At 42.0% G+C, this 14,260-nt stretch overlaps 2 protein-coding genes across 2 annotated transcripts; one reads left to right on the forward strand and one right to left on the reverse strand.

Annotated features, from left to right (window-relative positions):
- Positions 1-5,232: 5,232 nt before the first annotated feature.
- Positions 5,233-5,943, forward strand: LOC123544066 (somatomedin-B and thrombospondin type-1 domain-containing protein-like). Its single transcript, XM_045330123.2, has one exon. The coding sequence runs from the start codon at positions 5,233-5,235 to the stop codon at positions 5,941-5,943; it is 711 nt and encodes a 236-aa protein (XP_045186058.2).
- Positions 5,944-9,006: 3,063 nt separating this feature from the next.
- LOC128548119 (uncharacterized) lies at positions 9,007-10,320 on the reverse strand. Its single transcript, XM_053522515.1, has one exon. It carries the CDS (start codon positions 10,318-10,320, stop codon positions 9,007-9,009), a length of 1,314 nt encoding a protein of 437 aa, XP_053378490.1.
- Between the last annotated feature and the right edge of the window lie 3,940 nt (positions 10,321-14,260).

Raw genomic sequence — 14,260 nt, forward strand, 5'->3', positions numbered from 1 at the left:
AAATGTACCACTTTGTTTCTGATGCGGAAAAGAGTGTGTTTACCAGTGACGACACTCAAGTGACTCCCGTTGAGGCATTCAACTGTATCACGAAAGAGAAAAATCAAACCTTGTATGCCATAAACGACGGCTTGATCATATCGTGGCAAATAGGAGCTATTATAAACGACGACGAAGATAAGGAAATTCCTGTTTCAAAGAGTCAACGTGAAACATCACGCTATATGCCAACAATGAACTCACGAAAAAACGGTGAAATGAATGTGTCAGTACAACCTGGACAGAACACTCGAGTGCCGCCAAAGGAAGACGGTTGAGACAACAGATAGTGCCCATCGATTGACGATCATCAAGAAAAAAGTGCCGACGAATCATTGAAACAAAAGAAATCGCCGAGACCTTTTAAGAAATGGAGTATATTATACATAAGGGAAGTGGTCGAAAACGCATGCAAAAACTCTTATGTTGCCGGTGATCTTCCAGTGCCAAATGTCAAATCCAATGCTAATTTTTCGTCGTACTTGTCCAAGAATCTAACATTACCCGATCTCAACAACACAGAAACGACTCCCTTATTTTCCATAGTGTCTTATCTAAGATACAAGTTCGAGCAGTACCAAAACGAAGAAGTGATCCGTCGGGCTCAAGCTTGGTGCGAAAATCAACAACATCTCTACGACATTCAGTTAATGCTTGCGAGAATATCACCGTCTGTGGTCATTTCCTCTTACCTTAACCGGCCGGTGTCTGCAAAGTTTGTCGGGAATGGAGTATATAGTACACACTATTGTCAGACGGTTAGTGACTTCATCGTGATTGACAGCCTGTTTGTGAACAACACAGACGTCGCACCTAGAATGGGAGGCAAACGACTGAATAAGATATACAAGGCAGCTGGAGTTCCTATACATCGAGATCTCTGTTTCACAATGCCGATAATCATATTCAAGGACAATCAAGCGCTGGACGAATATCGCGTTGGACAGCTGCATCACGATCAGACGATATCTACAGTTAACATGCCGTTCTTGGAAGAATGTCGATTCGAGAGGTACTTCTTACATACGATTGAAAATCATGTGCACGTGTTTGAAAACTACAGACATTCTAGTACAACGTCTCTTAAAGACCTGTACGATCACTCCTCGAGAATTAAAAGCAATGTCGAGTACTTGAAGAAACTTGAGAATAACGAAGCGATAACAGACCGCAGGAAGATTGACCCATTGCTCGAACACACTCAGTTCTTAGACATTTACACCAAATACGAACCCAAGGTTGTGAAACCAGTGGTCATCGGTTTTAAGAACACGGAACTGTACGGATATCGCGAACGACGACGTATCCTATCAAGTTTCGAGGATTTGATCGCGTACTCAAGTCGAATGAGATACGACAACAATATCTTTAATTCAAGGATATTTGGACAAAAGGATGTCAAGAGCGGTTTGTTCGATATCGACATCGACTTTGAGGATATTTTCGATGCAGTGATGGAAGGTGGCAAATTCATAACCGACGGCTTAGGAGATGCTATCGACTTTGTAGTTGACAGGGCTGGCGATACGGTTGGTCACGTATTAGATACTGCGGGAGATATTTTGAGTGACGTTGCTGACTTTTTCAGCGGAGGTATTTTGAAGATCATCATCATTATAGCCGCTATCGCAGCGTGTGCTTTGTTCGTTTACTATTTGATCAAACACAAGCTACTTGCTGAGGACGACGACGACAAACACTACGCCTATCAGCCAAACCAGTCATATGTTCAACCTTATCAATATATTCCAACATACAGTACAAGTGGTGAAGCAAGACGTAGAATCGATTCCTCTGAGAAGTTTAATACAGAATTTTAACACATTCGACCCGCATGACGCCTTTTCTCGTTTCTGTTGGAACAAGCATTAGTGAAACTTTTCATGAAAAAAAGTATTAAAGAGAAATATTATTTTTCCAATTCCACTATAAAACTTGAAATACTACGGTTTACTCCTCACATTCAAAATGAAGAGAAAACGCGAAACAATGACTTTGTGGAAAGCCGCCTTCGTCATGGACGGCAAACGTTTCAAGTCATGGATTGACAAAGCCCGACCAATGCAGGAATTGAACTGGGACGTGTACGTCTGCAAGCACGTCTCATTCCTCGTATCTGAATTTGGAAAAACAAGTTGCAAGATGGAAGACAAGTTAAGTTTAACATTTACTGTCGGTAATAACGACCTACGTCAAACAGAGCGAAACATAGAATCAGATGCACAAAGTGAGCAACTAAACGCTTATAATTGTGCAATTACCTAGTGAAGGAGAAAGACATCAACCCAAGCGTTTGACCTTGCAAAGAGTGGGTAACTAAAACGAATTCGCACGATTGATTCAGCCGAGTACAGACTTCAGGAGACGACTGGTTTTTCGACAACAAGATGTCTCTATCAAGTAATAGAACCGCCTGTAAGAACTTTTGACCATGTACAAGGACTACACAGACCCAACCAGAAAAACATAAAAGACTATCTGAGAACAAAGACCCTTGCACAGTACGCGAAGGATCGTATCGAAGTGCAGAAATTGTTGTCAGGCTGCTAACGGAAAAAGACATAGCAGACGAACGTGTTCGGCAATCGAGAATAGCTTTGATGCCAGCCAACTTCTCGAAATCTATGAAAGACTGGAAAGAAAGGTTTCTCAGGCTTTCGAAGAATGTATCTAGAATACCACCTTTGAGTCACGACATGAAAGTATGCAAACGTCTGAATGGGAAATTCATACTGCAGATTCCGTGCGATCCAATATGTACGCGACAGATACAAGTGCAAACTTCAGATTCGATATGTTACCTCGATCCGGTAGGCAGGCGACGTTTGCGAACAGTTACGACCTAGCAATTTACTGCTTTCAGATCGACCTGAGGGCAGACAATAAAAGGTCTTTATGAATTTCACGACACGATCAATTGGTACACCATCTCTGTTTAGCGCTCAAAAGAAAAGGCAGACGCAAGCTAAACGAGACACGAATCGGACAACATTAAAAAACTGCACCTGAATGAAAACGTACGTCGACGACGTCATGATAGAAACAGTGCTCGTACCTGTCAAAGAATACAAACTGGACGTTCTTGGCAAGATATCGGTTTCGTCCATCGTGAGAAAAGACAGACCGAACCATCTTGCCAAAAGAGCTAACAGGGACTTGCTCTGTTGGCAGCACCACAGATTCCGACAGAGACTGTTACACAGAGTCCGTGGCACGGATTGCGAAGCGATCGCTCAAGACGAACGTTACACTTCCAAGACCTGTGGTAATTGCGGTGTGAAGAACGACAAACTCGGTGGAAAAGAAACGTTTATTTGTGAAAGTTGCAATTACAAAACTCATCGAGACGTCAACGGAGCGAGAAACATTCTGTGCAAATACTTGGGACTTTTTCCATTTGCAGCATAACGAAAGAAATTGACAATTAATTGTTCGGGTTCGATTCTATCCCCAGGGCTCGAAGGCATTTTTGTCAAAGATTTTGCCAATGCAAGATCTGGGGCAAGAATGTCTCCGGGTCAAATGAGTTAACATAATTGACATAGAGAAAATGCAATGATACACAGATTGTGAACAGAACATCAAAATTAAAATTAAAAACAGACCTTGAAAGCTTTCAGATACGAGTCCTTGTGTTTCAATTCTCGAAACTCTTCGTTCAAGACTCTCTTCAAGCTGGTGAATCGAAATTTCCAACAGGACATGATGATGTCCATGTCGCTGCATTTGTGCCATGTCATAACGATGGCCAGATGTACATAACAGAGTGTCATGAAAAACGCGTAGTGGTCATACTCTTCCTTCAGCTTGTTTCCATGTTTCACCTGACTGTTGTAAAACAGAATCGGCGGTCTGAAGCTTTTACAGTATAGCTTGTTTGATCCTGTCAACACGTCCCGATCGAGATGCAATGAGATACTGAAGTCACACAAGAAGAAATTCAAATTCTCGTCTAACAAGATATTTCCCGGTTTGATGTCTGAGTGCAGCATTCGTTCTTCTTTATGCAAATATTCCAGTGCAGGATAGATCTGTTCTTCTAACCTTAAGCGTTGCAATGATGCCGAGAGGAACACGAGTCTTGAACGTCACGTACTCTTCCAGATCACACACGTACCGTTTCATGTGAATGTGTAACTCATCTTCAATGACGCTAACATCGAACACCTTAGCAAAGTTCTTGTTGCTGTCTGAAAGTCGAAGTAAGCCTTCGCGTGTTTCAATGGAAGAAGCGAAATCAATATTGATAACCTTTCTGACTTTGTTGCGATCGCTTTCACACACAAAGATTTTTCCGTATGATCCTTGTCCAATGAACTCCATCACAGTAACTGCATGAAAGACTCACGAACTGACTTTGGAAAACTGTTCTCTGTCATCAAACAATTGACGACACTTCGTTTCTCTTCCGACAAAGCAATTCCAGATGGTCGCACTGTCGTGTTGAGATCTTCGAAAAACGTAGTTTCGTCAATTCGCCAAACGTCTGCAAATAACCTTACTGTTGTTTTGTCCTCGAACGTTACGTGAAGCAAGTCTATTTGTGGACCCACGTAGAAATTTGAATCGTCACAATCGTCTTCTAAGCAATACTGGAAATTCGAAATGAATGTGAACTTCTCGCCGAAGCGTGTGCACTCTCCTGAGGTCTGAGACATACTGATGATGATATGGAAAATCAAAGGCCTTTTATAGTTAAGCCACGCCTCAAAGATGACAGATTTTAACTATTTATGAGGTGATATCTGAATTCGATGTCACAAGTTACTCAGCATGTCAACTAACAAACTCCCTGAATATTCTTATACAGACGACGAAGATGAAGCTGATTCCTTGGATGCTAATGAAGATGAACATTTGAAAAGGCTGTTTCCTATCAGACACTTCCACATGCAGACGACAACGAATAAACCGATATCTCTCTGCACTTTCGGCGACATGATTAGCAACTGCACTTGTCAAGCTTACAAACATGTATTGGATAACCTGAAGGCTCTGGAGCAGTTTCTGATGCAATGTGATCAACAGAAGCACGTACATGGAGTCAGCAATGAAACTCAACAAACATTGTACGACTGGCAAGAAGAAATCGCAAATCAGTACGATAAATGTGTTGATCTGATGACAAAGATTGACAGCAAATGACTTTTTTTATTATATAAGAGATTGTGTTCGATTAAATTTATGTTGAAAATGTATTCAATTGTCGCCTTGTTTGCATTTCTTTTACCTTATTCGTTGGCTACACTCTGTTCAGAACGAAAGAGTTGCTGTCGTAGCGATTTCCCGCACGAGCTATGTGTTGGAAAGGACGAGCAGCATTGCCACTGCGACGTGGCGTGTCAAAGGTACGGTGACTGTTGCGAGGATTATTTGCAGTTCTGCGTGCAGTCACCACCTGAACCTTGCATCTACAAGCAATGGGGAGCATGGGGACCGTGCTCGAACAACGGTATCTGCGACATCGGATACCAGTTACGTTCACGCGATGTTTTGCAAATGGGAAACTTCAAGTCTAGAACCTCATGTAACATGACCGACTTGGTAGAATCTAAGCAGTGCGGAGACCCGTCTTGTTATATGTATCGCATGACTAAGGTGTACAACACGGCACAGTTTCAGCGAGATCACTTTCACTTCAGCACTGCCAAGTATCGATACGTAAAGGGTAACTGCGATCAGTTCGGACGAGGCTCGTATGTTTGCGTCATGTGTCCCGACAATTCCAGATGTGGACAAAACGTCTTGAAAACTGGCGAAAATGTCACCGTACACTTACGCAAGTGCACTGGAACGTTTCTGAAACTCACAGAGTCCGCCTACAGAACACAATGTTCTACGACTACTCCTACCGTTCAGATCTACGCCTTCGAGATGGATCTGAAAAAAAGTATATCAGGATGATTCTATTCGCACACCCATCATTGTATTTTGCTTCCAGACAGATCGAAATCATGTTCAAGCTAGGAGTTTTCACACTGACACTACTGATGCTTTCCGTCAAGGCAGAGTTTCCTTACTGCGTATGCAATAAGTGTAATGCGGACCAAACCATCGGACGCGTGTTCGGCGACAAGTGCTATTTCATACCCGTAGGATACAAGACGGATGCGAGTAACGCTACAACAGTTTACAACAACATATATCCGATGTTGACTGTCAACGAACGAGATCCTTTGGATCCGAGCATAGCTAAACAACTAGTGTTTCAACTGACCGCCGACTTGTATTTACTGTACAGACAAAATCAAGTCGTTCTGAGAGTGACTGCCGAACCCGAATTTCCCGACACGAGGTCAAACTGTCCCGTCTTGGACATCTTGCAACAACACCTATATAACGACTGTACCATGAAACGACACTCGATCTTTGTAGCAGACGACTACACTATTCAAGACAAGGATCAATATGATGCTGCCGGTTCCATTGCTAAGTTGAAACCTTGTGCATCGGATCAAGACAAGAGCTACTTTGTTTTGAACGAAGACCGATGCTTTCACGTCGAAGCCAACGGGACGTGTCACGATGATTCTGTGCTGAACGTGAACACCACCGAAGCGTATGAAAGCCTCAAGCATTTCGCACTGGCAGAACTGAACGACTCCTATCCAATATGTGGTAGCGACTGTGATCATATTATTCAGCCAGACGCAGTCACCGAGTTTCACGTTCAACTGTATCCTAACAATGTGACGACAAACGATCGACCAGACGAGTACTTTCTACGTACACCTAGTAGAAACTTGTCACCTGGTTGCTACAGGGTTAATGCCGTCACTAGAAGACTAACAAAAACGAATGGCATCAATTGTGCGAATCAACAAGATCTACCCGTTCTGTGCGAAACTTATAAGAAACAACCAGTAGATCGCACACAGAGCAATGATGGCTTTCCCTTGACTTTGGACATGGAAAAAGAACCCTTGTTTGTTGCCGTTGGATTTGTTGCTCTGATATTTTCCACAATCACTGGCATGGGAGTCGTCGTGTATTTTCGAAGGAAAGGCAACAATGAATCGTACAACATTGCTACCAGTAACGACGACGAAATATTCACAACATAGATGAAATTTTATTGAAAAAAAAAACATGACAAAAAAAAAACAAAAAGAAATCAATTCAGTTCAGGATCTGTCATCACGAATGTGCTCACTTTGTTGCAAACAGGACATGCGTATCTGTCGTATGTCTTTCTGTTAATGAATGTGCAGTTGCGACACATGGACATATGCATGCACGCTGGCAGCAAACAATCTTGCCATTTCTGAGTACAGAGACAACACTTGTATTCGGACACCTTCTCAGTGATGTAACCGATCATTCCTGTTAACTCGTTGCACATTTCGGAAGGCAAGATTCCTTGTGCCTTTCGCGTTGTCTCTTTTGCCTCTTGTAGATTTCGCTTTAACGTGTCGTATTCTTTGATGTACACTTTGTTTTTCAAGAATAAACCTTTGATGTATTCCAAAGACCCGTCGTTTGTCTCTGGATATTTCTCCTTTGCCTGACTATCGATGAACGCTTTGTAATCTAGCATTCGTTGTCTTCCGTTGATCATTTCTGCCTCGTCGTGTGGAGGCAAAGTGAACTCTACAGGATTCAATTCGTGCGGTTGCCGTAGAGCGCCCTCTTGTCTCAACGTGTGAGCATCGTTGTACTGCTGTCTAAAAGTTTCGTCGATGCGAATCTCTTTCTTGAGAAGTTCAATGACGCGGTTTTTCTTAACTAATTCCTTGGCATCTTCGTGTTCGCACCAGTCGCATTCCTTGAATTCGAGCTCACTGATACGTGTCAAGAGTTTCCTCATCACGAAGCCGCAGTAGAAGTTTGCCGTGTTGTCACATATCAAAGCGTGCACTGGCTTCTGAAGATATGTTTGAAAACTGATCAACATCAGTGCTTTGTTCGTCCCTACGATTTCCTGGTCATTTTCAACGTTCGTATCTTTGTATGTAAAACGTATGCATACGAAACTTTCGTATTTCTCGAACACCTCTCTGAAAGCAAAAAGGACCCATCTAGGTACATTGTACACTTCTAACTCTCTCGCGTGCGTTGATGTAATCCGTAGAACAGCGTCTGGCGTTTCACTCTCTTCGCTGTCATGGGTTTGAAGTTTTACAGTCAAACAGCCGGCATACCTTTCGCACTTGTACGGAAGAGCCGGCAGTGGTTTCAACACTGTCTCGGACAACGCGTTCTCGTTCATGTCATACAAAGTCACCATTGTGGACGAATCGGTCGTCGGTCAATGAATGAAGAAGATTCGAATGCTTTTGAGTATATACGTAGAAGAAACCGTCCAAAAAATAACTTTTTTTACTGAACAAAAAAGGTCATGCCTGGCAAACAAAGACAATCGAAGTTTCTCCGTAGAGGACGACGAAGACACGATTACCTGAGACGACGTTTGTCTAAAGTTAAATCTGTCGCCGATTTAGAACAGACGTTTATCAAAGAGGTCGCTCAGTTTCTGAAACATACTTTTCCGCACATCAATGATAAGCAGAGACTGTTCATAAAATCAGAGGTCTCTGTACTGAACAGACGTCCAGACTTTGTGCTCTACATTCCAAACGTTGCAATCGTACTGTTGGAATACAAAACGTCCAACACTACATTGGCTGTGAGACACAACTATGTAAAACAAACAACAGACACGGCTCTGAAGTTCCAACTGTGTCACGTTATCGACAATACAAGCAAGATGCAACTGCAGAAATCAGACACCATCAAACTACTGAGTTTGCTTCTGATCAGGAATTCAACAACGAGACAAAACAAAGTCGTGTGTATGAAAACTGAAGACGTGGCCAATCGGCCTTTTTTCTTTTCTTGAACTTTATTTGTAATGTACAGACATGTCAGATACTCAATTGCTTGTATCCATACGGAACTGTTTCAAATTCATTGACAATAACTCTCTTGTCGAAAAGAAACTGAAAACGTCTTAGTCAGATTCCTTTGTTATTTCACCTTGGCGGGATTCCTGCGAACACCACATGGATCCATTACTGTAATTGTTTCTGCTCGATTACCAGTAATCATAGCAAACAGCGTGTCGTAGTTGACCTGAAGTGATGTCTTGAAATTGTGCGCCAGTCCCTTGATCTTACAAATAGACTTGTTTTCGTCCTTGTCGGGATGTGCTAATGCATAGGCATAACTCTTAGGTCCAGCGGTAACAAAACTAGTGATTTTGTTCCCAGCCACTTCGTCTTTGAATTCGCCGAGAAAATCTCCCAATGGTGGTTCCCAGTCGCCGGGTCTTGTAACAAACACACAAGAATCCGTATCGCAGTAGATTGCCCGTCTGTCAAGTCGTTTAAGTGTTTCGAACAGTTTCAAGCGAGCTTGAGCAGTCGTGTACGCTGCGATCACAACATTGGTTTGAGACGTGTTCTCGATGAAGTTGTCACCATAAATCCAATCGACATGAACCGTTTCTTTGTTTACGTAGTGAATATCCTCCACGTGTTGCTTGCGTGTCTTGATCATGTCATTGTACGTGTCAGGTTTTGTTACATACATCGACTGCGTGAGGTTTGATCGTTGGCCGAACTTGCCCCAGAAGGAATTCAACATTAGTTTTGCCAAAGATCGTAGTCCGTGATTCTTCTTGATGTTGTCATAATCAAGAGTGACGCCTTCCTTCTCTTCATACTCCCGAATGTATTTCATTTTCTCTTCGTACGTGTTACAGTGATCTGGCCAACCGCTGGCTTCTTGTTTCAACTTTAAGTACGTATTAATGTAATCGGTGAACACTCCTTTTGTCTTTGTCGATGGATCATATTGAGAGATGCAATCGAAGTGCCAGACTTCGTAGATCTTCAGCAGCTTATAGCCATTCTCCACAGCCACTTTGACTTCGTCCGTCACCCAAGTTCCAGTCAATGCTCTTGCGTTGTCGTCGTGAGTGCACGTTTCTTGTTGATACATTTCGCAGCACGTACGACACAGACCGAACACGAGTTTGTCATTGACTTTCATCGGGAGCACCGGAATGAAAAGGTTGTCCGGTGGCAAAATCTTACACTTAATCAGACCCTCGTACTTGTCTAAACTTTTGAACTTTTTCTTGATGATCTTCGGATGTCCCAAGGGTACCTTTCCAGTCTTGTTGATGTAAGGATACAACGAAGTAAAGTCGTAGTACTGGATTTTCTTGTCCTCTTCGGATGTCTCAAGCAGCTTGAAACCTTCGGTACGTCCACCATAGAAAGCGTCCTTTGGCTCTAACGGTGGAACGAGATCGAGCGCCTTGATGTACTCTCTCATCTCTTCGTTCTCCTTTAATTCCTTTACGAACTCGCATTCCCAGATCGATTCGTAAGTGAATCCTCTATCTTCCAAAATCGACGTTCTCCATCGTCTTCTTGTAGAGCTCGTCCAGGTCTTCCTATGACAGGATTCACAGTGTTACCCCGAAAACAGTTTGGACAGCCGTGCCAGAAATCTCCATGAAACTCTAAAACTGTGCGCTTTTCATTCTCGTCCTTGTAAAAGCCATCCACCTTGTATGGTCCGATCTTCTTTTCTCCGCCGTTGTCACGATGCTTGATGGCCACGTTTCGCTTATGAGACAAGTAAGACAGCCACTGAATTGCCATGGTGGACTGTTTGTCACTAGGTCGATATCCGTGAGTCGGTATCAGAGCGATTGTTTCGGGATCGAGATACCTTGCCCTGTACACCAGATTACAAGCCGAGGCAATGGTCACGCTTTTCTGAAATGGATCGATTCCATCACGTTGGTCAGTCTTGCTCATGGTCATGAACATAGAGCGAAAGTTCAGACAGCATCTTCTCACCAGATCCACGTTGCTCCTACTGAACCTGATCAGTTCTTTCTGAAAGTCAAACTGATCATGTCTATGAATCTCGTACCAAGACATGAACTTCCTCCTCGTTTCGACACTCATGTTGTCCGGGTCGTAGTATTTCGCGTCAGGTAGACAAGGCAGTACGGCAGATTGATTCTCTCTGGTATTGAACAAATGTGGAAAGAATCCGTCGTACAAAGGAGCTTCACCGAACGATTTTGCCATCTCCGACAGAGACATGGTAATGAAGTTCTGCGAATCGATGAAACGTATTTTGCATTTCGAAACCGATATAGTCGTGTACTTACATCCTGCCTTGATCACTTTAGGTGGAAATCCATTCTCGTGTAGGTAATTCACGATAGGATAGCTGTCAAAACCTTTGAAGTTATGACATAATACTGTCGTGCCGTAGTTTTCAGGCGAAAACAACCATTTGCAGAATGAGTCCGTCGTGTTTGAACCTAGAAATACTCTTTCGTTTTGCCCACAATGCAAGCAGCTGCTGTTGTCAGTCACGTCCTTGTCCATACACGCACTGCACACTTTGTGAACAACACATAGACTTGGTCTGTAACCATACGATCCACAGGACGAACTGCCACAGTTGACACATTCATCGTTTTCTCCAGCAACGAAACCAGACTCGCACTGAACAATCTCGTCCACACTGCTCTGGAACTCGAAGAAAATGTACACCTGTCTGGAATTCGCATTACTCTTACTTAACATGTCGACAACCTTCATGTAACACTCGTGGCCTTTCGCGAAGAAACCTTTGCAAGTTCTGCAGTAACTTTCTCCACACACGTGTTCCGTCTTACGTCTCTTTTTGTTGATTAACGACTTACAATGTCTACACTTGAACCAGTTGTCGCACGTTGACTTTCCTCCTTTGTTCTTCTTCTGGTGAAGCCTGTAACAAGTCTCGCTTATGAAGTACCTATGACAATCTGAACAGAAATACCATTCCTCCTTGACATCCTCATGATATCGATGACATAACCTGCAAGCTCTATCACACTTATGCGTTTCTTTGACGTTGTAACCTTTCATACACTTGTCGCAAAAGTAATTTCGATTCAGGAAGCCGGTTATTTTAGTAATCACATCATAGTGACCGTCGTGAAGGTACAGATAAATTGGTATCCCATCATTTGGACCGACGTAAGTGAAAGTATTGAAGCATTCTTTTGACATTACGCTGATCTTGAACTTTGGCAATACCGCTTGAAATAGCTTTATTTCTTCTATGCCGCATTGCTTCTCATCAACACCGGCAAGTCGATGTAATTCAATGGCAAGTTTTTTCTGTAAACTATAACCTTTTCTGATACTGTCCCATTTGGGGTGTTTTTCTATCCTTGCCCTCGCTGTTACAATTGCTCGAGCACAGCACAAATCGTCCTTGTTTTGAATCCTTACGATGGACTTGCTGTCATGTAGAAACGCGTCTAAATTCACTTCAGGTTTAGTCTTTGAACCACCACCTTTTGGTAATCTAATGTGTGTTCTCTCAATGTTCAAGGACTTTTCTAGGACGAAATTGGTATTGTAATGAATCGAACCTTCTATGTGATTCAATACTTGGTCACTTGTTAGAGACGAACATTCCGTCAATGGAATTTTGATAGGAAAGTCGTGTGACGGACTCTTGAACTTGAGTAACACCAAGTCCGACGAATCTAATGGTGCTTTCACTTCTTCTATTACCGCTTCGAACATATCCTTCACTGTGTTCATCGCATCTGGAAGACTCTGAATTTTCAAATCTTCCAAGTTCAAATCGTACGAAGTAAACGTCGTACAGAATTTGTCCACTTTCATCTCATGTTTCAACTGCAGACGTCGACTTACGTCAAATGATTCACGATTATGCGTTTTCAATTTCTTTGTACATCTTTCACTGTGGATATCATCAACATTGTCAACGCTTCTTTTGCTGAGCATTGTCAACGTTATACAATTTTCATAACGAGATCTCAAAGTCACATATATACTTATTTTTCATTCATCCTGTAATGGTCAAAAACACGAACACCTCAAAAAGAAACCATTTGTATTACACGTATCAATTTTGTCAACAACGATTTATAAGCGTGGTGGTGATGCTTGATTTGGGACATAGGGTAGAATATTGAGTAGAACATCGCGTTGGACAAAGAATTTGATAGAGTGACAATGCGTTGGTGATTCTAATAGTAATTTTAGTTGTCGTATTGTACGGAATAACCCTACAGTTTAACTGTTAATGTAAACCCTAACCCTAACCGTCGTAACAATTCTTTCGCACATGAACGTTAGAATTATGAAGACGGTAATTAAACGAAGGATGACGGCGAACAATGTAACCATAATTGTACCGTCTGGAAAAGCTTACAGTTGAACTTTCAGTTTAAACCCTAACCCTAATCGTCGTATCAATTCTTTCGCACATGAACGTTAGAATTATGAAGACGGTAATTAAACGAAGGATGACGGCGAACAATGTAACCATAATTGTACCGTCTGGAAAAGCTTACAGTTGAACTTTCAGTTTAAACCCTAACCCTAATCGTCGTATCAATTCTTTCGCACATGAACGTTAGAATTATGAAGACGGTAATTAAACGAAGGATGACGGCGAACAATGTAACCATAATTGTACCGTCTGGAAAAGCTTACAGTTGAACTTTCAGTTTAAACCCTAATCCTAATCACCGATACAATCTTATCGCATGTAATTATGTACGGTTCTCAGAGACGGTACTAAACGAAAGATGACAACGAACAACGTGACCATAAATGTACCGTTTGTAAAAGCCTACAGTTCAAATTTTAGATTAAACCATAATCCTAATCGTCGTAACACTCTTATCGCATGTAAATGTGTAAGACTATCATATTCGACCGTTCCAACAGTACAAATTAAAAGATGACCCCTAACAGTTTGACCATTAAATGCAGGTAATGGTAAAAGACTGTAGTATAGTATTAGTAACATGATTCGTAATGGTTTGTTGTTGCTGTTGTTGTCGACCACGTTAATCATGTTGTGTAGTTCTCAATTTATATGAAAAGCGACCGATGTAATGTTTGGAAAAGCTTACAGTTCAACTCATGGTATGAACCTCAAAAACGTAAACATCGTAACAATTCTATTGCATATAAGTGTGCACGATTCTCATATAGTCTAACTCTTGGTCTAATTAATACCATGTTACTTGTCATGTTTCAAACGTGTTGTTATTGTTGTTGTTGTTGTTGTAGAGTGTTCTTACGTGAAAATCTAGAACAACAACAACAACAACAATAACAACAACATTATCTTAACTGAACAACTCTTGGTTAACCTTCTATTCTAACCTTAAACCAAAACCAAAGGTACATCCGCTTCTTTACCCGATATTCTACCC

Source organism: Mercenaria mercenaria, chromosome 14 (assembly GCF_021730395.1).
Source record: "Mercenaria mercenaria strain notata chromosome 14, MADL_Memer_1, whole genome shotgun sequence".
Lineage (NCBI taxonomy): Eukaryota > Metazoa > Mollusca > Bivalvia > Venerida > Veneridae > Mercenaria > Mercenaria mercenaria.

Coding starts and splice junctions, on each gene's coding strand:
- LOC123544066 (XM_045330123.2), top strand. CDS start 5,233: ATGTATTCAATTGTCGCCTTGTTTGCATTTCTTTTACCTTATTCGTTG.
- LOC128548119 (XM_053522515.1), bottom strand. CDS start 10,320: ATGAGAGAGTACATCAAGGCGCTCGATCTCGTTCCACCGTTAGAGCCA.